Source organism: Castor canadensis, chromosome 7 (genome assembly GCF_047511655.1).
Source record: "Castor canadensis chromosome 7, mCasCan1.hap1v2, whole genome shotgun sequence".
Classification (NCBI taxonomy): domain Eukaryota; kingdom Metazoa; phylum Chordata; class Mammalia; order Rodentia; family Castoridae; genus Castor; species Castor canadensis.
Window position 1 is genome coordinate 162,645,257 of NC_133392.1, and position 26,826 is coordinate 162,672,082.

At 52.0% G+C, this 26,826-nt stretch overlaps 2 protein-coding genes and 1 non-coding gene across 6 annotated transcripts; all 3 read left to right on the top strand.

Annotated features, from left to right (window-relative positions):
* The first annotated feature begins 1,220 nt into the window (after positions 1-1,220).
* Aurkaip1 (aurora kinase A interacting protein 1) lies at positions 1,221-2,790 on the top strand. 4 transcript variants are annotated; one of them, XM_020155701.2, is made up of 4 exons: positions 1,221-1,373; positions 1,747-1,833; positions 2,070-2,515; positions 2,599-2,790. In XM_020155701.2, the coding sequence occupies exons 2-4, from the start codon at positions 1,782-1,784 to the stop codon at positions 2,698-2,700; spliced, it is 600 nt and encodes a 199-aa protein (XP_020011290.1). In that variant the 5' UTR covers positions 1,221-1,373; positions 1,747-1,781; the 3' UTR covers positions 2,701-2,790. The 4 variants fall into 4 exon arrangements, with proteins under 4 accessions (XP_020011290.1, XP_073937705.1, XP_020011278.1 ...); XM_074081604.1 differs by having other exon boundaries at positions 1,250-1,373; positions 1,732-1,833; XM_020155689.2 differs by lacking the exon at positions 1,221-1,373 and adding an exon at positions 1,402-1,524.
* A 3,828-nt stretch (positions 2,791-6,618) lies between these two features.
* LOC141425284 (small nucleolar RNA SNORA70) lies at positions 6,619-6,754 on the top strand. The gene has a single exon (XR_012450355.1). It is a non-coding gene; the product is annotated as a small nucleolar RNA SNORA70 (small nucleolar RNA).
* Positions 6,755-22,295: 15,541 nt separating this feature from the next.
* On the top strand, positions 22,296-26,550 carry Mxra8 (matrix remodeling associated 8). Its single transcript, XM_020155712.2, has 10 exons — positions 22,296-22,476; positions 23,494-23,517; positions 23,663-23,965; positions 24,050-24,151; positions 24,237-24,713; positions 24,873-25,031; positions 25,133-25,172; positions 25,246-25,322; positions 25,419-25,499; positions 25,729-26,550. Exons 1-10 carry the CDS (start codon positions 22,428-22,430, stop codon positions 25,752-25,754), a joined length of 1,338 nt encoding a protein of 445 aa, XP_020011301.1. The 5' UTR covers positions 22,296-22,427; the 3' UTR covers positions 25,755-26,550.
* Positions 26,551-26,826: the final 276 nt, after the last annotated feature.

The following is a 26,826-nucleotide window of genomic DNA, read 5'->3' on the forward strand; positions in this document are numbered from 1 at the left end:
GGGGAGGAGAGTGCTTTGACTCCTCCGCCTACAAGACCCTGATGAGTTTCCACATTCCCTTTCTCCTATTGGTCCTTAACTCTGGGGAGGTACCCTTTTCTGTACCCCAGCTCCTCAGCTGCTGCCCAGGCACTTTTTGCCATTGCCTTTCATCTTCACCTGGCCAGGGTCCAGGGAGATGAGAATCCATCAAACAGCAGGTGACGATGTTGAGGACTGGGACACCCGGGCACAAGGGTTGGAGTCTAGAGGGGCATTATATGTTACTATTCGTGGCCAGCCAGCTGGGAGATGCTGTGACACAGCAGTGATTGGTGCGCTCCCAAAGCGGATCCTCGGGGAGGCAAGGTACAGCCTCCCCTGTGACTTCATCACAGAGCTAGGCCTGTCCGTTGCAGTTGGCGTTTCTGTACTCAATGGCTTCCATTTCCTGCCAAGACTTCCCTCATGCAAGGCAAGAGTTTGAGCAGACCCACTGCACACTCCAAGTCCCTCTCCCACTAGACGCCCCTGCAGGCCCACTTTGGGGATCCGGCCCGTCCAAGCTAACAGGCCTTTCTAGATCGAAGGATTGGCGAAGACCAATCCTCCATAGAGACTGCTTTTGGTTTTTGGTCAAAAATGAAGGGTGTGAGTTTGAGGTTTCCTTTCCCCGTGGACACCATCGGAGCTCCTTTGCTTTAGAAAAGTCCCACGTGAGATGCGAGGCCTTCCTAGTCAGAGTCGGAGGAGAGGAGGCTGTCAGGGCCGCGGGTGCAGTCAGTTCAGGGAGAAACGGGATCCCTACTGCCGCGCGCCCCAGCTCGGTTCCCCGCACACACCGCACGACAAAATACGGACTACTGCAGATGTTCGAGCGACGAAAGCTCGGACAGAGTCGCCACCACTTTTCTGCCATCCCCACCTTGCTCAGGGATGAGCCCCCACTCCGAGAGCGGAGCGTGTGGAAAGCCCGGCCTGGAAGTCCGCCTCTGGGTTCCGAAACCTTCGCCTCTAGCCGGAACGGGAGCGGCCCCAGCCACTTCCGTCGCTGATGTACGTCACTTCCGTGGTCGTATACACACCACGGGCTTCCCCGGAACTTGAATGGCCCGGAAATGGTGCACTTTCACGCATGCGCAGAGAGTGCACGCAGAGAGTCTCTGGTCTGACCCGGAACTGATGTGCTGCGATAGGACTGGGGCGGAGAGGGCCGCCCCTTGAACAGGAAAGCGTCGTTCTTTGAGCCCCGCGTGCGGGGCGGGAGGTGGGTGGGGGTGTGGCTGCTCGGACACCGAGTCGCCCTGAGAGTGGGCACCAGAGGGCGCTGGGCACAGAACACAGGGGCCCGATTTGGGGACGGACCGGAAGTGTCTGAGCGCGGCGGCAAAATGGTGAGTTCCAGCCACCTGGGTCGGGGGGTTTGCGGGGCGGGACCCTGCAGCAGGTGAGGTTGGTCTGGTTAGACCGGGCCCGGAGCGGGGGAGAGGAAGAGCGGCGAGGTCAGCTGTTCGATGTGTTCGGGCGTCGACACCGCCCCGCGCTGTGAGCTTTGGTGATAGGAAAAACTGGGAGAGTGAGTGGCCCGCCGGAGTCGCCCGGCTGGGGAGCGGTGAAGGCGGGATTGGGTTTGTTCGAGGGGCGAGTGGCGTTTGAGGTCCCGTGCACATTGCGGGTCAGGGAGACCCAGGGCGGTGCGGGGGGTGAGACCCGGTCCTGGCCAGTCCAGGACGGCCGCGTGACTTCAGCCAGGCACCTGTGTTCCAGCTTGCCTGAGGCCCTCGGGCCCCACCGCCCACACCATGTTCCTGGCGCGCTTGACTTCTCAGCTGGGCAGAGCTGTTCCCTGGGCAGGTAAGAGACCCCTTGGCAACGGGGTCCACCCCCGGTTAGGAACGTGGGACACAGTCAGCAGTGGAGGCAGGGGCTGGCCACAGAGTTCCCCTGCAAACCTCCAAGTATCGCGAAGGTGTTCAGGCCAGGAATAAGGTTCATGCGGGCCTTCCTGTCCGTGGTGTGCCTGCTGCCTAGGCCTGGGAGGGGGTCCTGCTCCCGTCTAGAGTGGTGACTGCGTGTTTTGTTTCCTGCAGGCTGCAGTCGGCCCTGGCCTGTCTCAGGGATGCTGGGCAGTCATGCTTGCCGGCCCCCGTACACCTTGCAGCCAGCAGGCTCAAGTAGGGCTGCCTCACTCCCTGGCAAGGGGGCCCAGCTGGAGCCTGAAGACTTGCTGATTCCCAGGAAGATGGCCATCAGCCCCCTGGAAAGCTGGCTAACCGCCCGCTACCTATTTCCCAGATTGGATGCTGGGACCCCAGTGACTGTGGCTCCAGCCCAATTCTATGAGTGTCCACCTAGCCGTATGGAAGAGGGAGCCAAGCAGGGAGGTGAGGGGGTTTGGGATGCACCTGCGATACAGTGCAAAAACGTGCTGAAGATCCGCCGGCGGAAGATGAACCACCACAAATACCGCAAGCTGGTCAAGAGGACCCGATTCCTGCGGCGAAAGGTTCGGGAAGGACGTTTGAAACAGAAGCAGGTGAGCACAGGTAGCTCCTTGGACCTGGGTGGGGCAGAGTGGTTTTGCCAAAAATCAGTTGGTGTTCACTTTTTCCCTCACAGATCAAGTTTGAGAGAGACCTGAAGCGCATCTGGCTGAAGGCGGGCCTGAAGGAAGCCCCAGAGGGCTGGCAGACCCCCAAGATCTATGGAAAGAACAAATGAGTCTGGGGTCCCATCTCCCCACCTGTTGCTGCTGGTGACCCATTGTAATAAACGTTGGGGAGGGACTCAGCTCTCCTGGGCTGGCCTGGAGCCTCTTCTGCCTGGTGTGAGCTCTCTTGACATAGAGGCCAGCCTTTATTGTAGGAGCCCAGGGCCCTAGGGTGGTTCATTGGCCTCCCCTGCCCCAACTGACCCTCGCCCTTCATTCTGACTCCTGGTCTGTGGGAACAGCAGCCTTGCTGAATGCGTACATATGTGCTGTGGGGTTGTTGTGAACAGCCCAGGAAGATGGGCTTTAATGGGTACACAGATGTCAAAGTTCTAAGGGGTAGCACTGGGACTGGCAAGTACCCAGGTTGAGGAGAGTAGTAAGTTATAGTTTCTGAGTGAGAGGGTCAGTGAGGGCTCACTAGGGAGGCAGAAAAGGCCCTGATTTCCTTAGAGATAGTACATAGGACCCTGCAGGTTCCAAGCTTTCTGAGCTGCCCTGGTTAGCTGGGATGGTCATGTCAAGCCACAGCGGTAGGGCACTGGTTTTCCTGCCATCCTTCCCATGGTACCTCAGCCCATTTGGAGACCTTGGCCTCCTGTTGGCTTCCCAGACTTTGCCACATCCTAAGGTCCTCTGTTGGGGTGGGGGCTAATCATAAAGGGTGGCCTAGAGAGTATACTTTGGAAGGTTCAGGGCTGGGACTAGCTGAGGAAATGGTTGTGTTCACTGAGGTGGAAAAACCTGGAGCCTTAGCTTGATGAGGAAGCCCCCATTAGTCCAGGTTTCCCTGTGAAGAGGAACACATGACTCCAGTTAGTTGGAGGCTCAGGAAGGACCCTGGACTTAGCCACTGTGTGAGAGAACTGAGCTGCAAACAAGAGGGCCTGGGTAGGGGCCCAGGAATGCCAGATGACTCTTCTCATCCACCTTGTTCCTTGACCCCTGACGTCTCAATTTACACAATAGGAATTTGGTCACATCTTTCCTGGGCTGTAGGCTATAACCTCTTTTGTGTCCCCACTCCAGGTTAGGGCTGGGCCCCTCTCAACAGGACTGTAAGGGCTTTTTTTTTTTTTTGCAGAAATATGTCTGGGACCAGGGCTTTAATTCCTACACATTGAGCTGACTTGAAGTGGAGGGACTTGTACTCTGTTCCCAGAAGTTTGTAAGGTAGAACAGATATTCTTTTGATAACTCCATATTGTTCTAGGAGGCAGGAAGATCCCTGTCTTGAATGTGCCAACCAGTGAGACATAATAGGTTTTTAAACAGTAGTGTCCCAGGTGGCTGTATGCCCTGGACTGTGAGCAGGGTGAGGCTTAAGCTGACTGATATGGGGAGGCATGGAGGGATCCTTGGGTATAGCTGTGCCTGTATTTGTGGCCACAAGGGGGCAGCAGCTGGACTCCTGGCAGTCCATGGGCCCTGTTAATGAGGAACAGAATAGCTGGCAGGAAGCTCCCTGCAGGCCCCCAGCTGTGGCACCCTTCCTGGGACTGGGTTTCCCCTCTGACAGTAGGACAGGGGTCCTAGGGCCAGGGCCTCAGCAGTGGAGCCTCCCCTTAGTCCAAGTGTCCTCTCAGAGCCAAGCATAAGAGGGGAACCTCCCCTCCTAGCAGCCCCCGCCTGCTTCTGATGCCCTTGGCCGGCACCCACGGCTGCTGAGCAGCTGCTCCTGGTATTTCCTTCCAGTCTGGCCACAGGAGCTGTCCTGTGGCTTGCCCCACGCTTCTTTGTGGGGGAGGAGAAAGGGGGTGCTGAGTTGAACTCTGAAGCCTGAGCCTCCAGAGTTTAACAAGGTGGCCTGTGAGGCCAGAAGACCCAGACAGCTCACCCACCTTTGCCCAACATGGTGCCAGCTGGAGAGATGCCCAGGAGGCCATCTATGGGCTCTGGGCCACTCCACCTCATGGTTTTTTTCTCTCTTTGACAATGCTGGATTTTTGTTTTTGGTGGGACTTTGTTTTGGTTTGGTTTTTGGTGGTACTGGGGTTTGAACACAGGGCTTCATTCTTGCTAGGCAGGTGCTCTACCACTTGAGCCACTCCACCAGCCCTTTTTTGTATTTAGTATTTTCAAGATAGGGTCTCACAAAATATTTGCCCAGGTTCACTTTGAACCGTGATCTTTATCTCTGCCTCCTGAGTACCTAGGATTATAGGTGTGAGCTACTGGCGCCTGGCTCCAAAATGGTTAACTGGGCCCTGAACCACATCTGGAAGTATTTTTTTGGTTGCCACATAGAGGGTAGTGACCAGGGATCCTACTGAATCCCTAAAAGGCAGACCCCACAGAGAACCAGTACCCAGGTGAGATGTCTATGTAATATGTCACCCGTCCTCCTGGGTTATGCCTGAGCCTGTATCCTCAAGTAAGGTCTTGTCCTGCTTGTGGTTTGGAAACCATTGTGACCAGTGAGGACTTCAACAGACAATCTGGGCTTTATTTTTATCTCTGCAGCTCCTTCCAGGCCGCAAGAGGCCGTCCTCCACCCTGCCTCTTAGTCTTGTGGCATGTGTAGTCCTCCCTGCTGCTGGGCAGAGGCTGGGTGGAGACTAGCTGGGCTGTCTGTGTGATGTGGTCTGCTCTTTTTTTTTTTTTTTTTTGGTGGCACAGGGCCTCAACCCCACCTCATGCTTGCATGGCTAATGCAGTGGGTATTGCCAAGCCTGGGATCTGAATCTTGATGCACCAGGTGTGAGTTCCTGTGTCTGAGAAGGAGACTTGAATTACTGGTGCTCAGAGGCCTCCGTGCAGAACACAACAGTTGTGTGAAGCAAGACCCTGAGCCTCCAACAAGCCTTCCTCCGTGCTGTCTGGGGAGTGTGCAATTGTTAAGGACAATCGGTCCTCTGTTTAGCAGAGCAGGAGAGAAGGAAGCTGGCTCCTTTAGGCTGGGGCATGGCCTACTGGGTTCCCCTGGAGAGGATGCTGAAACCAGGTTTGATGGAGGTAGGCAAACATCCCTATAACTAGGGTCAAGGCCTCTACCTGAGTTTTGGTACCCCCACCCCCTTCTAGTGGCAGAACTAAGCAGTTGCCAGTGTGGAGAGCCTTGGCTGAGTGCCCTTAGAGTGGGAGTAGACCAGTGACAACCTTTGTGATACCATTCTCCAGCCCTGGCCAGGCGCCTGCAGATTCTGTTTGATGCTGAACTGCCAGCCCACTCGTGATAAAAAAAACAGGCCAGGAAACTTCGAGGCTCTGGGAATGGGGAGGGTTCCCACTTCCCAGTGTGGCCACATCAGTTATATTTGTTCCTCCCTGCCATCAGGGTTGTCCAGGACACCCTCTCCCTGAGTGCTAGACTGACTTTCCTCTCTCTTGGTTTGTGCCTTTCTCAGGGCACAAGGAATAGCAGCTTAGTGAGAAAGTGCATGGAAGATGAGCATAGGGTAAGAATTAGGATTTAGAAGAACTAATTGACATACTGATGGGATTCCTCACCTAAAGGCGGGGTGCTAAATTCCACACAGGAGTTGTTTTCACAGCCAAGCTATGATTAGCCTAGTTGGTAGGTGAGGACCCTCCAGTACCCAGATTGACTTGCTGAGATTGTTTGACTTTATGGAAGCTATGTCTCTACATGGCTACGTAGTTAAATAGTTAACAGACTTAAAAGTCGATTCTGGGAGAGAGAATTGCAGCCCTTTTCAGTGATTATTTTGGTATTGTTGCCATATTTTTAAATTAGAGGCTTCCAGGTTTTTTGCTAAGACTCAGAATAAGAAATTATATTGTTTTTTATATTGCTAGCTGCTTTTGTTTCCCTGATACTGGGGTTTGAACTTGGGGCTTTATGCTTGCTAGGCAAGCGCTCCACCACTTGAGCCACACATCCAGCCCTGCTATCTGGTATATACACAGAACTGAAAACAAAATCTTAACAAAACTACCTATCCTGAGCACAGTAAACTCATTTTATATTTCATTTAAAAGTGCTCAACCAGCTTTCTTTACTCACGGGGACCTGGTGTGCACTGGGTGCAAACAGCAGCTTCCTCAGTAGCTTACGCAGCCTGTTGCTTGTGTGGGTTGCCCTAAGGGACCTTGGAGACAGGTTTCCAGTGTGTTCATGTCTCTGATCTCACACTGTCCCCAATCTAGACTCCAGATAAGTGTGCATTGTGACTTGGGGAAGCCCCAGGCCTCAGAGGTCAGGGTTCACATTGGCCAGGTAATTATGTCCATGCATACCTCGCTGCAGAATAAGGAACGTGATTGAGGCCCTGCACAGTGCCAAATTCAAGTTCCCTGCCAGAACATCCACCTCTCAATGAAGTAGGTCTTTACCAAGTTTGATGCAGGTGAATTTGAAGACATGATTGCCGAAAAGCAGCTCATCTTTGATGGCTGTGTGTTCAAATATATCCCCTGGACATGTGGTGAGCCCTGTACTCATGAGGGCCTCCCACTGTACTGTCCTTCTTAATAACTTTAATCACACTCAACAATAAATAATCCAGTCCACCTAAATGTGTGTGTGTGTGTACAGAGTGCTATTCATGATCCACTAAATTTGAGTGGACATGGACATAAGTTAGTACAGTTTGAAAAACACTGCGCTAAATTCAGTGCTCATTGCTATACTTTGTTTCTTTGTAAATGTTTTCTGTTGGTTTCCTGCTTTTCTCTGCCCATGCCTCACACATACCTTCTTTCTCCCATTCTCAACAGTGGTACCAAGCTGGGATCCACAGATGGTCCCCTTTCTAATGACTATGTGAATGCTGTTGGCATCTGAACTATGAAGCACTGTGATTACTTTCTCTTCCCTGTGTGAGTTTTTGTTTCCCCTGAATAAGAAGTTTTTAGTTTTTTGTTTTGTTTGTTTGTTTGTTTCAGTACTGGAGCTTGAACTCAGGCCCTACACCTTGAGCCATTATACCAGCCCTTTTTTGTGAAGGGTTTTTTCAAGATGGGGTCTAGCCCCAGCACATGACTAGAGTAAGGCTTTTTTGTTTGTTTTTTGAGGCAGGGTCTGACTATGTAGGGTCTTGTGAACTATTTGCCAGAGCTGTCTTTTAACCACCACCAGCGCCCGGCTCCGAGAGCCTGACTTTTTTTTTGAGAGAGAGCCTGTCCTAAAAAAAGGAAAGGAAGGCCAGGTGCAGTGACTCACACTTGTAGGCAGGCACACTACCACTTGAGCCACTCCACGAGCCTCTCACCTATAATCCAAGCTACTCAGCAAGCAGAGATCAGGAGGATCATGGTTTGAGGTAAGCCCAGGCAAATACTTCCAAGACCCCATTCCAAAATAACCAGAGCAAAAGAAAATGAAGTGGAGTGCCTCTAGGAGTAGAGCACCTGCTTTGCAAGCACAAACCCTGAGTTCAAACCCCAGTCCCACCAAAAAAGACAGGCTCTCACTATGTAGCCCAGGCTGACCCCAAACTCTCAATCCTCCTGCCTCAGTCTCCCAACCAGCCCTAGTCTGTTTAAAGAGTCAGATAAGTCTTTTTTCTCCATTAAATATTTAAGGTTGTGTAAGTGTAAATACATTTAACTATTTTAGAACAACTGGCATCTTTTTATAAAGGATTGTTCTTGTAGGGCTTACGTAGTGTTGAGTAGTTTGCATTTTGAGATGCCATGCAGATTCCTATGCTCATATTCTAGTAAACGGGACAGTGGTAGCTGGGTGCTGGTGGCTCACATCTGAAATCCTGACTACTTGGAAGGCTAAGATTGGGAAGATCACTGTTTGAGGCCAGCCAGGGCAAATAGTTTGCAAGACCCCATCTCTAAGATAACCAGAGCAAAATGAACTGGAGGAATGGCTCAATTGGTAGAGTGCCTGCTTTGTAAGCATGAAGCCCTGAGTTCAAGCCCCAGTCTCACTTTAAAAAAAAAAAAAAAAAAGAACATGGCTCCGTCATACATTTTGTTTGATTTGATTGTTCAGGTCCCCTGTGCACACTTATTATCTGAGTCAGAGTGTCCCCATCAACCGCAGCGCAGTCCCTATGTACAGTTTCTCTGCCTTTTTCACTCCTTTTATGAGGAGATGAGTGTATTTTCTATCTCTACCCAGGCCAAAACCTTGTTCCTCTCACTGGCTGAGTCTATAGCCCAGACACTGAATGTCACTTCATGCTTTGTTTGTGGGGTGACCAACATGGGAGACCATTGGCCTTGGGAAACAAGGAGCTGGACCCACAGGAACATTTTTAATGAAACTGCTTCCCCAAAACACAGGAAAGGTGTCTGGCTCCTGAAGACTTCCATCATTGGGAATTACACTGCCCAAGAGACCCAATGATGGGGAGCTCCTAACCATATAGAACCCAAGCCCCACCCACTGGTCAGCTTCTCTAATTTCAGGAAATCTTGGGACAATCTTACCACAAACATAGATTGGTGGGCATCCTGAGGGCTGTATTGGATCTGTGGAAAGAAAGCTTATACTGTGCTACCTAGCAGGAGGTTTGGGTCTTGCATGCTAGGCTCAATTAGACCATCCCTTTTCTTGTTTCCCCTCAGACAAGGTAAAAAGAAAAAAACTGGGAGTCCCCATGTATAAAGAAAGATTAAGTAGACAAAACAGGGTGCCTTACAAATTGGCAATTAAAAAGATGATGAATGGCCTCCTGAGCAAATCATCCAGTACTATGGGCTTGCTACTTGGGCCAAAGACAGGTCTTGGGGTTATCACACCCCTGTATATACGCTCAACTACATTGTTAGCCTGCAGGCTGTTGTTGAAATTATAACTAATGAAATGGCCAAAGCTTTCAATTTGCTTGCAAAACAACCACACATGTAATGATGCTATGATGATACAAACCTCTAAATCAAGATGTTTGACCCTAGTCAGGTCCAAACATCAAAGAGGGGAATGATGTAGCAGGGAGGAGGGTCAGAAAAGAGACAGGCTGTGTTCTGATAATGAGGCAGGGGGAAGGGATGGCAAAGCAGAGAGACAAAACTTAAAGAATTAAAACATGAAGAAGTTCGCATAGCACTGGGGAAATGAAATACCCAATGAAGTCTCATGCAGCCACAAGTGGGTTGAACTTTGCTTTTTGCTTCTGTAACATGCTTGCAAGGGTATATAAGGTGAGGCCTCTTTGTTCTTGGGGCTCAGCCTTTGGACACAAGTCCACTGGGTCTGTGCTGGCACAATAAAACATTGGTTCCTTCTAAACTGCCTCAGTGTCCCGTACTCAGCTTGAGATTCCTGCAACAGCACCAGTGGCTCATGTCTGTAATCCTAGCTATTCAGGAGGCAGAGATCAGGAGGGTTGCAGTTCAAAGCCAGTATGGGGAAACAGTTTGCGAGAGTCTCTCAAAAAACCCATCACAAAACAGGGCTGGTGGAGTGGCTCAAGGTGTAGGCCCTGAGTTCAGACCCCAGTACTGCCAAAAAATAAATAAAAATAACAACCAAAGCAAAATGAACCAAGGTGTGCTCAAGCGATAGAATGCCTGCTTTGCAAGCATAAAGCTCAAAATTCAAACCCCAGTCCCAAAAAAGAAAAAAAAAAAGATAAAACAGGTCAGGGGGCTCCCTTGGTTGGACTGACAAGGGGCAGCACCTGCAGGATGACCGGTCTGGGGCCTGAGGACGCCACCTTCTAGGTAGAGTGAGCAGCAAGCTCTGGGCTCACGCAGAGCAGTGAGAGTAGGTCTGCACAGTTCTGACCAGGGAAGCATTGAGGTGGTTAGTTTATAGCTGTTGGAATTGATGTGGGCATACAAGGAACACAGCCCCCATCAAGTCCACATGGTAGGTAGAATTCTAAGATGGTCCCAAGACTTGCTGCTGGTGTCCACATCTGTCCAGTCCTCTCCCCAAGAGTAGGTGGGATAGTCATTTGCTCTATGATTGGGCTCCAACAAAAGTGATAAAGGGCTCTGACCTGGTGACAAAGTCTCCAGCAGAGAAGCCTGAGAGCTATTATCTTAAAACTGGGAAAAGTAGCTGTCAAGAGCTCAGAGCCCCATTGGGTGGACTGCTGGGCAAGACCAGAGGGTAGCCTTTGGGAGCTGAGGAGGTTCCAATCACCAGCCAAGAAGAAACTGGCCCTCAGGCCCACAGCTTTGAGGAATCAGATTCTGCAGAGGCCTTAGTGGCCTTAAAGAAGGCCACAAGACTTTGGAGCCAGCCTGGATTTAGTCCTGTGAGACCCTGAGCAGAGCTAGACTTCACTCATAGGAATGAGTGTGACTTATCATGCAGTGGTAGGAGACTGACACAACTCCCCTGGAGCAGCAATAAGGGCCAGACTTAGGAGCAAGGGGTGGACTCATGGAGCAAAAGCCATGTTTCACAAGAAGTGACACACCAGTTCCCATAGTCCCTGGACTCCCAGGTCAAGACTGGCTGCTGACAGGGGTCTGGTGCGGGCAAACTGCTGAACCACAAGTCCATCTGTGTTCCATTAGGAACTCTGTGGGCCCATCATGTCCACGAAGTTGAGACTGGATGGTCCAGCTGCATCAGACCACAGCACTCACCATTTCACCCTCAGACTGGATTTATTGATTGATTGCAGTGCTGGGGATCAAACCCAAGCCCTTAAGCAAAGGGAGCACTGTACTACCGAGCTGCATCTCTGCCCCTGTGACTGTTTCTGCAAGTGGTCACTTGCGTGTATGTTGGTCTTTCTTCGGGGGTCCAGATGGTTTTCAGGCACTCATTCAGGCATCCATAAGGGCTCTCTTTTCCTTCTGGGGGAGAGCCACTACTCTGTGGCCTGCTGAGATTGGGCTGAGAACTGATGCAAGGAGAAACTGAGATTTGAAATACAGAAACAGTCAACCCTTTTATCCTAACAAAATGTAAAGATACTAAGACCAAAGATTAATGGTTGGTTAGCCCTTGCTCTTGGTTTCCAGCCTAGGTGGTGCTCTCTGCCTGTCTGACTCTGTTCTGATAGACCAGCAAGGCCAGCTGGCTAATGTCCAAGTCACAAGCTCAGCCTCCAGGGGACTTCATGATTTCACTCTCTTCTATTATGACAGATATGTTTATTGTCTTTATGGAGCTATCAGTTTCTTATTTTATTATTGGGATTTTTTGCAGTGCTGGGGACCAAAGCCAGGGTGTGACTCCTGAATGCTTGTCAGGCACTTGGCCACTGAGTGACACCACAGCCCAATCATCGATTTTAAAATTAGCAACCATTGTCAGGTGCCAGTGACTCATGCCTGTAATCCTGGCTGCTCAGGAGGCAGAGGTTCAAAGCCAGTCCAGGCTAATAGTTCACAAGACCCTATCTCAAAAAAGCTCAACACAAACTAGGCACTGGTGGCTCACACCTGTAATCCCAGCTACTCAGGAGGCAGAGATCAGGAGGATTGAGGTTTAAAGCCAGCCCAGACAAATAGTTCATGAGACCCTAAATTGCCAGAATCCATCACACACACACACACAAAAAGGTGGTGGTGGAGTGGCTCAAGATGAAGGCCCTGAGTTCAAACCCCAGTACTGCAAAAATAAATAAATAAATAAAATTGGCAACCAAGAACCACCGATTCCCTTCTGCCAGATTTTACCTACAATGCCTCTGACTGGGGGGAGCTCTAGCTCACTCCTGGTGCTGGGGAAGGTCAGTGGTCTCCTTGGGCAGGATGAGCCATGAAGCAGCTGACAATTGGCTTCCTGGAGAACTGTGGTGCAGCCTGAGCAGGGGCTTCTTATGCCTCACCTCACCAAGGAGATTTACCTGAAAATACGGCATTTCCAGAATGATTATGGCAACAAGTTTGAATTGTGAAGATACATTCTGATGGGAAAGCAGGTGGGTTGCATTGATCCTGTGCTGCTCTGGCCATGGACCTGCTGCTTGCCCTTCAGCATGCACTCTGCTGCTCAGGTGGCACCTTCATATGTCTCCTGCATGGGGTAGAGCTCCCAGGTGAGGGAGAAAGAGCTTCACAGTTTGGACTATTGTCCTGGGGTCACATCCCAGAGGTTTGTGCAGCCATGTGCTCATAGCACACATTCCCTGGCTACCTGGAAGCCTTGACCTGGCAGCCAGCACCCCGATTCCCCCATGGTGCCCTTTGCACCCCACCTGTAGCCTGGATTGGCGTGAGGTTGCTCTCACTCCTGTTCTCCCAACCTAACTGGGCTAACCGTGGGCAACTGGAGATGCAGAAAGGGCAAACATAGAAGACAGACATGCAGAAATCTGGGGCCAGGTGTGCTGGGCACTCGGATGGAGACGAACAACAGCTTGTTGCTTCTTTTCTCTAATAACTCTTCTTTCACTTAGCTTCTTTTCTCCATTCTTTAAAACCTTACTTCTGAAGTCTTTATTCTTTAAAACCTTGCTTCTTTTCTATTCTTTAAAGTCTCTTTCCTTAGACTTGCTCTGTCCCATGTTTTCTTTAATCTCTGTTAATATCTTGGCCCTCAGACTTGCACTGTCCCATGTTCCCTTGAAAGTCTTGGTGCTCAGACTTGCAGACAAACAACAGCAGCCTCGTCTAAAAACTGTATGTGCATAACTCTTAAAAGTCTCGGTGCTCAGACTTGCACTATCCCATTTTCTCTTTAGTTTTTCTTTAGCTTAGCTTTTCTAAAGCCTATGTATAAAGTTCTCAGTGCAGAAAGCTGCTCTTCTGGGGACACACAGCCCGCAGCAGCATCAGTGGCAGCCAATCAAAAATTCCCATAAAAAAATCTGCATCCTCCTTCAGCAAGTCTTTTATATACAGTGGTAAACAAGGAGGTAGAGCAACAGTTCTCAGGGAGGGGCGTGACATTGTAAGAAGAGAAATCTGCATTCCTTCTCCTCTGAACGTAAACAATTTAGGAAAGCAGCTGTGCATTTTGCACTCTTTTGTAGCTGGGCCAGGCCAAACTCAGCCTGCTGATTATTGGCCACAGCTGTGCTGATGTCATGTTCTCGTAGGATTCTCATAAGCTGCTCCCCACGCTGGATCACACCTCTTTTTCTTTTTTGGCGGTACTGGGGTTTGAATTCATGGCCTTACACTTGCTAGGGAGGCACTCAACCACTTGAACCCCTCCACTAGTCCCCTATCTCTCTATGCTTAGGCCCTGCACCTATTGCTTGCCTGACATCCAACACCAGTTCCTATCCAGGGAAAGCTATGCTCTCTGGGGTGGGGTGCTGAACCCAAACCACGGCTTTGACATCCCTGTGACTCTCTGTTCTTATGGAACCCGGCCTGCTACCTCATCAGACACATGCAATGGATTGCAGTGAAGACCCTGGGTATAGCAGCTTGTCTCTGATTCTGCTGTCCTGTGCGGCAATCTCTGTGGGTGAGTCCAGAGAAAGTTTTTCGCCACTTCCTGCCAACTCTCGGGTCTCTGGAGCATCACTGGTTTATGTCTGTGCCAAGATTTCCATATGATATTTGCTTCTGAATTCTAAAGGTCAGCTGGAAGGAGCTACCACTTAAAGAATGCTTCATGGGCTTGGGGCGTAGCTCAGGAGGTACAGTACCTGCCTACTAAGCACAAGGCTAGACTTCAAACCCCAGTACCATCCCCCCCAAAAAAAATCAGAATGAGAGAGAGAGAGAGAGAGAGAGAGAGAGAGAGGAGCACAAAGCCTTCCTAGGCTGGCTACGTAAAGAAACCGTATCTTCATGATGTCGTCTAGCAGCTTCACTCTAGTCACCTTGTTCAGGTGCTGAGGTCACAGTCACTCTCACTGTGCTGGCTTAGCCTCTGCATCTAAACACCCCTGTGGGTCGGTGACAGAACAGACATGAGACAAACTGACAACCCCTCCAGGTTTTCCAGCGTCCACCCAGATTGTAGTTTATTCTTAATTTCAGAGTACTCATGGACCAAATCCTTGGGAACTGTGTCACATCCTCTTTGCTCTGGGTGTTGCAGGCTGTGTAACAAGTTAATCTGAGCTGTCCTCCTTGGTCAGCAACGGTGGTTTTTGCTGCCCCAAATACTTACCTAAAGGCCCTGCTACAAACCACAGATTAGAAATGGGCTCTTCTGAGAGACAGGGCTTTTGTACAAAAGCCTGTGTCCACCCCACAGGAAACAGCCTTGTAGGTAAGCGGCCTGACCACAGTCCCAGACAGTCCCAAGGGACCCAATCACAGCCTTGGGGTGACTGTACCAGCATCAGATGACCTGGAAACACATTCAGCATAAGGACACAGGACCAGACCAAACACTTTGAGAATGAGTAGGCAGGTGAAACCTTTTTGCTGGGCACAAAAGCTAGGATTACAGCCATGAACCACCATGGTTGACTCGTGACATGACACTTTTCATGCTCTGAACTTGAGGCTTGAATTTCAGGTAGCAAAATTGGGTGGCATTATTGGGTAAGACTGGTACAAGTCAGTGTTGCTTGCTTTGACAAGTGATGGTCGCCAGCCACAGTTTGACTCTGGGCTATGCTATTTAAAAGCAGTATAGGACAAAGGTTATCAGACGCATCTGCCCTCTTGAAAGGGAGGAACAGGCAGTGAAACAGAGCAAATTGTAGAGGTCTTGTTGAGGCTGAAGGAAAGCTGAACAGTCTTTCTTTTCTCTTTATTACATATGCTTCCTTGGTTCAACAATACTAACATATCTTTCTATGAAATTTGTATGTACATAAATAGTCATAAAAATTGTTAAATGACAAATTTAAACTTATGGCTTTCCTTAACTACATTGAGAGGTATATGTAACACTGTTCAAATTGCCCCTAATAATAAATATGCTTTTTTGTTTGTTTTTCAGTACTGGGGCTTCAACTCAGGGCCTACATCTTGAGCCACTCCACCAGCCCTTTCTTTCTTTTTTTGTTTTTGGTGGGACCGAGGCTTGAACTCAGGGCTTCACTCTTACAAAAGTGAGCACTCTACCACTTGAGCCACTCCTTCAGTCCCTCCACCAGCCCTTTTCTTGTGACGGGTTTTTTTTTTTCTTTTCTTTTTCCTTTTTTTTTTTTTTTTTGCAGTGCTGTGCTGGGGTTTGAACTCAGGGTCTACACCTTGAGCCACTCTGCCAGCCCTTTTTTTTGGATGGGTTTTTCGAGATAGGGTCTCATGAACTATTTGCCTGGGCAAATAGGAGCGGTTTGAGGGTAGCTTCAAACAGATATCCTGTTCTCTGCCTCCTGAGTAGCTAGGATTACAGGTGTGAGCCACTGGTGCCCGGCTGATGCACTATTTCTGTCCCCATGTCCAATCAGATGGCTTAAGTACAGTGAAGTTTTCAAGATTACAGGTCCCAGGAGTGCAGTTTGGGGCAGCTGTCCCCTTGTGAAGGAGGGCTGCATATTTTGTCCTTTCCCATGTAGCTCATGAAACAACTCCAATAAGGGCAATAATAATAAGAACCGACATCATCATGACCAAGAGTTGTGTCTCGTGCACGTATACTTTTCATTGGATGGATAGGCTCTCTCCCAAGTTAGGCCCCCACAGCCACAGCCACAGCCTATACCTCCATATCCACCTTGGTCTGTGGCCACACATGCATCAAAGAGCATTGACACCGGTTTATCAGGGATACACACCTGGGTGTGGCTGACAAGGGACCCAGGGTTGTGGATGCTGTGGATCTCTAACCATTGCTCCTGAGGGTGGTAGGTGGGGCTGAAGCAGATATGCTGATAACCATGGGAGCACATTTAGATAGGTGGTATGGTTGTGAGTGCATGACCCAATGACAAAGCCTGTGCACAAGAATAGTAAATATGGAAAAGCAAAGTCCTAGTGACATTTCCTGCCTGAGTAGTATGCATACGTAGGTCACAGGAGGAGGGCTCTGGGACCATGAAGAGAGAACATATCAGTAACAATAAACAGTAATTATGCATCCTGCCCAAAAGAGATAGAAAAAAGCTAATAAAAGCCTTTCACCATGAATCCGATCAGCAGGGGAGGTTTTGCCAAACCTATGGCAAAAACTGGGGTGAGAACTACAGCCACAGATACAGACAAGGAGTGACAATATATCACAGTGAGATAACTGGTGTAGAAAACAGTCTGTTTGTCCCATTGGAGAGTTGACTCCTCAAGCTTCAGCTGTGTGTAGACTAGTCAGCTTCCACAGGTGACTAGAGCAGGGCTGTCATCCCGCTGTTCTTGGTCCCCTGTTGTTTCCTGGGAAGCGGAGTCCTGGTGAGGGAGGGCACTCAAGTTCTGGAGGGGATCCTACATGGTGAAGCCAGATCAGGGATGCACTCCCACTCGAGAGAAGCTGGCTTGAGTCGACTGTGGTGGATCCAAGGAGCGATCTCTGCTACTTTAACTGTAGTGGGGATAGACAGGACAACAACAAAAGGGCCTCTCTGATGGAATTTTAATGGCTGGACATTTTATTCTTTTACCTAAACAGGATTTTTTTTAACTGTGTAGAATTAACACAGTAACAATATATTATTGGTATATATGTCCAACAAAACGCATTATTTTAAAAAAAGTTAACACCATCATCTTTAAATATCAAAGGACATGTTTAGAGCCAGTAAACATAGTTATTTTGTCTCTATTTAAGTAGAAGACCCTGTCTAAAACATATGAGTTTGTATCTGGAAGGGCTTTAATGCCAGATGGCCACACGTGCATAAGAACCACTTCCTGAATCATCTCGGCCTTGGTTATTTTTGAGAGGTCTGGCACGAGTGACTCCATTTGAACTTTGAGGGCATTCCCACCCCCCCTTGTCTCCAACCTGCTTGTCTCTGAGCAGTCTCTTTTGAAGATTTGTCTCCCATCCAAGTACTAATCAGGCCCGACCCTGCTCAGCTTCTGAGACCAAATGAGATTGGGCATGTTTAGGGTGGTATGGCCGTAGACCAAAGATCTTTCTTGATTGGTCATTTTTTTCTTCATCACAAGGATTTGTTCTTTCCTGGATTTTGTTTGTTTGGTTGGTTTTGGTCCCACGTTGGGGGCAAATAATGAGCAGATCAGGTGGGAGTCAGTGCCAACTAGATCCTTTTGGCCAAATTTAAGCAACAAAGAGGCTTAGAAGGAGTGGCTCTTAGGCTTCTAGACAAGGAAATACAAAACAAAATCCAACAAAAGCAGATGTCTAAAAAGCTAATCTGGTAGACACATATGCACTTATTAGAGTCATTTTTTTATGGACTTGATTGTAAATGCCCCAGAAGGATCAGAACTGTAATGACAAAAACTTAAAAGAGCCATGGTTAAAATTCTGATGGACAATTTAGCAACTAACAGAACAGTACATCAGTACCATTAACTTTTTGTTACCATGTTTATCTAAATTTTGTATTGTAGAAGGCTTGATATACTTGAAAAACATAAATATATTTGGTATAAGGAACCAGCAATAGCATCATAGCTCTATAGAGGTTATATATACATATTAGTTTAGTTGTTGTTCTTGAAGTAAAACCTTAGATTTTTATCAGTTGTAGGGGGAAGAACAGTTTTAGTAAACCCAAATAGCCCAGTCACATATACAGTACTGACTGCATTAGAATCACCCAAGACAACAGTGTTTAACCATGAGGTCATCTAGAAAATGTTATATAAACTGTTTAAAATAAGAGGCATGGAAGAGGCAGAGAGATAGCTCAAACACCAGTACAGGGTTTATTGTTAACCTTATAACAGCAGTTCAAGAACCATTTTGAAGATGCTTACATAGACACACACACACAAAAGTTTTGTAAATTAAGTATGCCAGGAAAAAATGTCAACTCAAGCATGCATAAGATGAGGTGGAATTCCAGGAACAAATTAAATTTTGCCCAGTGCCTTAAACAAATTCACACACACACTCACACACACACACACACACACACTAGAATGTACTCTCAAAAAAAAACATTGAAATTATACCCAGAGGACTATCTGGTGGAATGGTGGATGATGCATCTGTTCTCTTGGGAGTCTTTCCACTTTGGAACTGAATTTTTTATCCATCCCTTAACCTCAGTTGTGACTATTTCCTGGGAAAAGCATAACCCCTAACTCATGGAGGTGTCTTACACACTTTTACCCCACTCCCTTAACCTGAGAGACCTGGTTTCACCCCAAATAGGATTATTAGGGAGTCTCTGGGAGGTGATCAGTCTCCCCTTCTGCCTCCTGAGGCAGGCCTGAATTCAAACCTGGGTTCTTACAGTCTGCTGAGTGGTGCTCCCCTCCCATCGCTGAGTTCCATTGTGCATCGAGGCCCTCACCCTGACTTGCTGGGAGAATGAGTGCCTCTCTGGATCAAACTGTCTTTTGGCACCTGGTGGAATCTTCTCCTGGTGGATGCACCCTGGTGATAAAGGAGGCAATAACTCACCATCTCCACAATCCTGGCAAGGAGCCCCCAAGAAATGTTGCAGGAATCTCAAGCTGAGTTACAGGACACTGTGGCAGTTTAGAAGGAACCAATGTTTATTGTGTCAGCACAGACCCAGTGGACTCGTGTCCAAAGGCTGAGCCCCAAGAACAAAGGGGTCTCACCTTATATACCCTTGCAAGCTGGTTACAGAAGCAAAAAGCAAAGCTCAACCCACTTGTGGCTGCATGAGACTTCATTGGGTATTTCATTTGCCCAATGCTATGCGACCTTCTTCATGTTTTAATTCTTTTTTATCTCTCTGCTTTGCCATCTCTTCTCCCTGCCTCACTATCAGAACACAGCCTATCTGTTTCTTTTCTGGGCCTCCTCCCTGCTACAGTGCCTGGCTTACTTTAGTTATTTTGGAGATGGGGTCTTTCAAACTATTTGCTGGGGCTGGCCTTGAACAACAATCTTTCTGATCTCAGCCTCCTATGTAGCTAGGATTACAGGTGTGAGCAACCAGCACCCTGCCTGTTTTATTTTCTTGACAGTACTTATCTCAGTATATAAAATGATCATAAAAGAGGTCTGTCAACAGTCCAACAGGGCAGATATGTTCGTTCTGTTCAGCACTGAATCCCCAGGACTTGGAGCAGGGCCTGGCATACAGTGGGTGCTCAGTAAGTGCTTGCTGAATAAAGAACCAATATAAGTCTTTATGCCTGAGCAGCTGTGTGTATGAGCATGGGTTTGTAGGTGTGTCTGTTATGACTTTATTCCTTGTATTCCTTGTAGGACCATCAGAGGGAAAGAGAGAAAGATCGAGAGAGAGAGAGAGAGAGAGAAAGAGAGAGAGAGAGAGAGGGAGAGAGAGAGAGAGAGAGAGAGAGAGAGAGAGTGAGAGAGAGAGAGTGTGTGTGTGTGTGTGTGTGTGTGTGTGTGTGTGTGTCTGGGCCTGGTTGGGTTTGGTTATGTCTCTGTGCCTGTGTTTTTTCTTCCCAATGAGCCGGGCTGCCTGGAATGTCCGAGTCACCAGGAATCAGAGCCAACATTGGCTTGTCAATCTTTGAGCCCAGTGGGCTGGTTGACCCCCTTCCAGGACACGCCCCTAGGAAAAGAGAAGGTGGCTCCAGGGCCCTGGACTGGCTGGGGCTTGGCCAGAGCACTATGAGGTCAGTGGTTTTGCACTGGCCTGTCCTCTTTCTGGAGGGCTGAAGATGCCAGGTCGGGTTAGCTAGCAAGGCTGTGTGTTCACAGAACAGCAAGCAGCCCAGGGGGCTAGGGGCTCCACAGTCCAGGCCAGGAAAGAGCAGGAGGGGCTCAGGCCTTTGGCCATGGGAGGGGCAGGTAGCCTGGTCAGCAGCCCAGGCTGCATGCTGGGCCTCTGCTCTCATCTCTGGCTATTTCCTGCTAAGAAGGGGGTGGGCAGTGGGCCTCTGCTGCCCATCTTGGCTCCGCTGGCTTGAAGCAGAGAGGACAGGATGGCAGGAAAGAAGGGCCAGCTGCTCCCATATGGCTCTCTTGGGGTCAGGGCCCTCTCAGATATCAGCATCTGGCCCGTGGCCTGCAACTGGGCTGTTGGGGTCCACACTTCTTGGACCTCAGCAAGCAGGGCCAGAAGCCAGGGAACCGGAGGGGAGAAGGGGCCCCTGCAGGGGACACAGGGAGCCCTGGCTTGAGCAGAGGTATGAACCAAGCATCCCAGGTTCCTTGTGGCTCAACCTTGGGAACCACCCATATTCCCGTCAGTCCTGCACCTGGAGCCACACCAAGGGCCAGCACTAAGAAGTCTCTGCCTCCCTCCATCACTGCCTGGAGTTTTGCCCTCGGTGGGGAGACAGAGAACATGAGAGAAAAACAACCTGAGACAGTGGCAGGGAGACTGAGACAGAGACAGCAGAGGTCAAGCCCCCAGGGTGTGGGGTGGAGACAGACATTGTCTTGGAGGCACCAGCACTGATGGAAACCAGTTAGAAAAACAGGAGGGGTGGCCAGGAAAGGCGGGCTTGAGGACCACAGGGCAGGGCTTGTTTTTCCATAATGAAAGGCCCTGGGAGGAGCTGGGGTGGGGGGTGGGGTGAGGGGACAAGTTCATGCTTCGCCCAGTCTGGATTCTGCAGTGATGGGTCCAATAGGTCCTGGGGGGCTTCCTGTGTCTTTGCAGTCAGTCCTCCCTGCTGCCCCCCAACTCCCCACTCACATTCCTTTTCCATGCAGCAGCCAGTGGTAACTGGAGAGAGCCAGCTGGGCTGGGCTTCTGGTTTGTTTGAGCACTTGGTGACCAGGGCAGGGTTCAAGGGTGAGCCCCCCCCCCCCCCCCGGGGTTGGGACCTGTAATGACACTCCATCAAAATGGGCAGCCGAGACTGCGCTGAGGGCTGTGGTGTGGTTGTTTGGATTCTTCTTTTTCTTTCTTGTCTTGAGGTTTACTTAACTAGTGGGGTTGGGTTGGTACACAGTGCCTGCTCTGTTATTTTGTATTTGTTTATGTGACTTTGTAAGTTTTCCCAGAGCTTCAAATTTGTGTTTGCTGTTGGAGGGGGGTCCCACTCCCCCTTCCTCTGGGTGGGGGTCTCTCTGAACTTGGCAACACAGGTCAGGTTTCAGGGACTCTAGGCTCTGCCATTGGTGGACAGCTCTGGTGCCTTGGGAGAGGCCCACTCACTGGTCCCAGTGCCCAGAGCCCCTGCCCCCACCTCCCTGGCTGGTTGCTCTTAATCTTAAAGATGACTGGGTAGCTGTGCCCATCATGCTGTTCTGAGGGAGCCCACCATGGCCCCCCAAAGAAGGGCAGCTAAGGGCCAGAGCCCGAAGAGCCACCTGGTTTGCAGGGAGGATACAGGGGCTGAGCAGGTGGAAGGCAGCCCAGGTCCTGAAGGGTGGGTGCTGTGGGGATGCCTTTAGAGGGGAGGACCCTGCCCTGGCACTGTGGCCCTGCTGCTCACATGGGAGAATGCTGGAGGTTGGGGGTGCAGGCCCCTTACCCTAGAACCCCAGCCTTGCAGCAGCCCAGGAAGGGTCCCAGATGTCTGGCACTCACATGGTCCCAGGGGTTCTTTCTGCTTGGGGGGGATGGTGTCTCACATCTCCTGTCTCCAGGTGGAGATCAGGGTTACCTAATCGAGGTAACCCAGATCAGGTTTCAGGGACCCTAGGCTCTGCCCTGTTGGTGAGCAGCCCCTGTGCCCAGAGCCCCTACCTCCACCTCCCTTATCCCTCAGGCTCTCTTACCCCTCCAAGGACTGGGCTACTGCCCCTCCCCAGGACTGACCAGTGAGGGGCTGGCTTCTGCTCCAACAGCCACCCACCACCCGGTCTGGGACAGGGTGGCTACAGCGCCGCGCTCCACCAGGGCAGCCATGGAGGGGGAGGCCTAGGGGCCGGAGCAGCGGAGTGGGCGGGGCACAGACCCGGCCCAGGGCTCCGTGATGTCAGCGGGTACTGGGAGGGGGAAGGGGTCGGCTGTTTTTCTGGAGAGTTAGAGCCGGAGTAAGACAAAGCAAAGCAAGGCGCGGGGCTGGGGCAAGCACCATGGAGCTACTGTCCCGCGTCCTGTTGTGGAAACTCGTGCTTCTGCAGAGTGAGTGTGGGAGGATGGGACTGGGTGCGGGACAGCGGGGGGTCTGAGGGAAGTCATGTTTAAGGCAAAGCCGCCTGTCTGGGCTTGGGCTGGGTGGGGTAGGGCGCCCTCACCAAGCAAGGGGACTGGACCGGTGGCCTCAAAAAGAGCCGCTCACCTGGGAGCTGTGAAGCCTTCCGGTGGACTCTTGACAGAGCTCTCCCTGCGGGAGCCGGGAGCCCAAAGGGCCAAAAAGAGTTGGAAGCTACTGCTACTGGGTGTCTCCTGCGGGGTCCTCCTGTATCCTATGCTTGCTGGGGCTCCAGGACCAGCCCCTCCAGTCTGCACTACTCCCAGATGTGGGGAGGGGGGCTTGAAAGCTAGGGGGTCTTGCAGGGTCTGTTCCAGCTCCCTTTCAGGGCCCCCAGGCCCGCCCTGGCTGGCCTGCTGACCCGGCACATTCCTCTAAGAAGCTCTGGGCGCTCAGCCACTTAGCAGCAGGAACTTGGGCCTGTGGGTGGCAGATGGGGGCTCACTCCCCATGTCCACTGCTGGGGCTTTAGGCCCCTGTCCTTGGGAAAGGCTCATAGGGTCTCCACTCTGAGCTGTCATGTGGAGCAGGGCTCTAGTGCAGGAGGTTCTAAAGGAGCTCCAGGGCTTCTGCTGCATGATCTTCTGCAGGTACACATGCCACCTCTAGACGAGATGGGGGGGGGACTGGAGAGGCTGGAGGGTGGCCCCTGGTGACCAGCACACACTCCAGAGCAGGCCTGCAAGGGATCAACCCTCCCTGGGGGACCCTGCATCCCACTCCTGAAGGAGTGGGAGGCACTGAGGGTGAGCAGGGCTGTGTGAGAGGGGCCCATGCCTGGCAGCAGGAGCCCCCACCTTGTGTCCAGACTTCGCCAGTCTCTCCAACTTCACACACCACCTCATAGTAAACAGCCTTGCCATGACTGCAAGAGGGACCCAGGGAGTCAAGTGGATTCCTGCTGGGTGGGTGGCCCCTTCCCAGCCTTATTCTTCCTCTCCTTCCAGGCTCTGCTGTCCTCCTGTCCTCAGGTTAGTGACCATCCTCTCCCCAGCTGTGGAGCTGGTCCCCTCAGTCTTCCCCTTCCCAACCCTACCAGTCCCCTTTCTACCTTGCTAATCCCACCCACACCTGTTTCTTTGGGTCCCCCCTCACTGACTCCACCTTTCCCATAAGGGCCCTCAGGGCCTGTGACGGCCGGCAGCTCGGTAGTGTCCGAGTCCGCTGTGAGCTGGGCAGTGGGCACCCAGGCGGTGCTGCGCTGCCAGAGCCCACGCATGGTATGGACCCAAGACCGGCTACACGACCGACAGCGCGTGGTCCACTGGGACCTCAGCAGCGGCTCGGGCAGCCCGGGGCGCCGACTCGTGGACATGTACTCGGCTGGCGAGCAGCGCGTGTACGAGCCGCACGACCACGACCGTCTCCTGCTGTCACCCTCCGCCTTCCACGACGGCAACTTCTCGCTGCTCATTCGCGGTATGGGGTGGAGCCTCGGCTGGGGCGGCGGGTGCGCCAGAGGGCCGCTAAGCTCATGCTGGCTGGGGTTCTCTCTGCGGGCAGCGGTGGGGGACAGCGACGAGGGGCTGTACACCTGCAACCTGCACCACCACTACTGCCACCTCTATGAGAGCCTGGCTATCCGCCTGGAGGTCACCGACGACCGTGAGTGTGCCCCGCGGCGCCCCCGCCCCTCCCCCTCCCCCCACCCCGGCCGGCGCTGACCGCCCCCCTCCCCTCCGCGCCGCAGCCCGGGCCGCGCGCGCGTACTGGGACGGCGAGAAGGAGGTGCTCGTGGCGGCGCGCGGCGCGCCCGCGCTACTGACGTGCGTGAACCGCGCGCACGTGTGGACCGACAGGCACCTGGAGGAGGCGCAGCAGGTGGTACACTGGGACCGGCAGCCCCCGGGGGTTCCGCACGACCGCGCCGACCGCCTGCTCGACCTGTACGCGTCGGGCGAGCGCCGCGCCTACGGGCCGCCCTTCCTGCGTGACCGCGTGGCGGTGGGCGCCGACGCTTTTGCGCGCGGTGACTTCTCGCTGCGCATCGGCCCTCTGGAGCCAGCCGACGAGGGCACCTATTCCTGCCACCTGCACCACCACTACTGCGGTCTGCACGAGCGCAGGGTCTTCCACCTGCGGGTCACCGAGCCCCTCGAGGAGCCGCCCCCGCGGACCTCGCCCGGCAACGGCTCCGGCTCCGGTCACAGCAGCGCTCCCGCCCCAGGTGCGCGCGTCGTCCAGGGGGAGTGGGTGCCGATCCGGCGCCTGCCTGGCCCAAGGTGGTGGTGGTGGGGGCTGGTGCGACCCTCCTCCCGGCGACCTGGGACGTGGCCAGCGCGCAGAGGGTCCCTGACGCTGCCCGCTTGCACCCCCATCCCCGCAGACCCCACGCTGTCTCGAGGCCGCAGCGTCATCAATGTCATCGTCCCTGAGGGCCGAGCCCAGTTCTTCCAGCAGCTGGGCTATGTGCTGGCCACGCTGCTGCTCTTCATCCTTCTGCTCATCACCGTGGTCCTGGCCACCCGTCAGCGCCGTCGTGGAGGTGAGAAGGGACATCCCACACAGGAGCCCTGGGGGGCAGCAACAGAGACAGCTTCCTCAGGACGGGGCGAGGCTCCCCTTAACTCAAGTCTCCCTCCTCAGGCTACGAATACTCGGACAAGAAGTCGGGGAAGTCAAAGGGGTGAGTGCCCCCCTCCAGGCCCTCACACCCAGCCTGCCCCATTCCTCCCTAAACTGCCACCCCTCCTCCCCAGGAAGGACATGAACATGGCAGAGTTCACTGTGGCCACAGGGGACCAGGCTCTTTACAGGACTGAGGACATCCAGCTAGGTAGGAGGGGCTGGGACACTGAGGCACACACTGCTGCTCCCACTCTGAGCCCCTGGGCATCTCTGGGCAGGACCTCATCCTCTTCTCTCACACCAGATTACAAAAACAACATCCTGAAGGAAAGGGCTGAGCTGGCCCACAACCCCCTGCCTGCCAAGAACATCGACTTGGACAAAGGTGAGCACTGGGAGGGAGATCCCTGCCACCTCCTCAGCCTGTTCCTGAGTCCAGCCCATACCCCACTCTGCCTACTCCCAGGACCCCTGAATGCAGGGCCTCAGCCAGCCCCATGGGCAGGAGACCCTCTGCTCAGAAGTCCCTGGGAAGTCCTGTCGATGTCTGCCCTGAGTTTCCCACTGAGACTGAGGGGCAGAAAATAGATACCAACCATTCTCTTGGCTTCCAGAGTTCAGGAAGGAGTACTGCAAATAAAGGGACCTTTGGCTCCTGGCTGGGCCAGCAGCTCTCACTCCGAGGACATCTTCCCTGACCCTCACATGGCTCTCCTGGCTCCTAGCGGCTGGTCCCGCTTTTCTGGAACTTGGCCTGGATTGGCCAAGAGTGGTTGCCTGCATTCCATTTCCCCAGGAGTCACCCTCATCCTCTGAAGCAATCCTGGGCTCTTAGGGACTCTGCTGCAGTGTGGCCCTTCAGCCACTCTCAACCACTGGTCCCTGTTCCTACCTTGGCACATCCAAGATCCCACTGATGTCAACCAGGCTCTCAGGGCCCCCTGACCTTTGTCTCCTAAAGACAGGAAAACAGAGGGTTTCAGTCAGTACTCAAGGCCTGGGGTCAGCCTCAGGGATGGCACCCCTACTCCTTGTAGGGGAGCCCCCGGGGGCCTTTCCAGACTGTACCATGCACAAGTTAGAGCCCCAGCCCAGCTGTCATCTGTTCTGTGTGGGCACTGAGGTCTCCTGGGTCCTCTGTGCTGCTTGGGCCACCTGGGGCCAGCCTGTGGCCCTTTCTCTGCTTTATGCTTCTTCTGCAGTGAGTTTTCCATGAGCTTCCTCCAGAGTCACTGGGTTTCATGTGACTTTTGGCCCTGACAACCCTCCCTGGCTGGAGTCTGGGGCTGGGGCCATATTTGGCCTGTTTTGGCTGAGGACTGGGTGGGGAGGAAGTGAAGAGGGTTCTTGGTGGCCTGTGTTGCCACATTGGAAAACCCATGTTTGCTCCTGCTGGGGGAATTACCACATCACAATAAAGGCACATCTGATTTTTAGACTTGGCCCCAGGTATGCCTCTGTAACTCCCCCTTAACTCCTCTGGGAGGATGCAGTTCTGGGCCTGGGGAACCCCCAGGTGCTCTCCTTACTTCCTTTGGAGTTCCACTGTCCTCCCCATTCCCTTGAGTGGAAGGTATGGGTCCTCTAGGAATCAGGTATGTGTCCTGGGAAGCGGACACGGGAGCTAATTCTGCATCATAAAAGGGTTTCATTTCCTCTTCTGAATGTTTATTTGGAGAAGGAGTGGGAGCATTTGAGGACAGAGAGGGGAG

Bases quoted from the DNA above. Each gene is read 5' to 3' on its own strand.
- Aurkaip1 (XM_020155689.2), top strand. From the start codon at position 1,494: ATGTGTTCGGGCGTCGACACCGCCCCGCGCT. The intron at 1,525-1,746 runs GTGAGCTTTGGT...CCTGTGTTCCAG, and splicing joins CGTCGACACCGCCCCGCGCT to CTTGCCTGAGGCCCTCGGGC. The intron at 2,516-2,598 runs GTGAGCACAGGT...TTTCCCTCACAG, and splicing joins GACGTTTGAAACAGAAGCAG to ATCAAGTTTGAGAGAGACCT.
- Mxra8 (XM_020155712.2), top strand. From the start codon at position 22,428: ATGGAGCTACTGTCCCGCGTCCTGTTGTGGAAACTCGTGCTTCTGCAG. The intron at 23,518-23,662 runs GTTAGTGACCAT...CTTTCCCATAAG, and splicing joins TGCTGTCCTCCTGTCCTCAG to GGCCCTCAGGGCCTGTGACG. The intron at 25,032-25,132 runs GTGAGAAGGGAC...CTCCCTCCTCAG, and splicing joins CCGTCAGCGCCGTCGTGGAG to GCTACGAATACTCGGACAAG.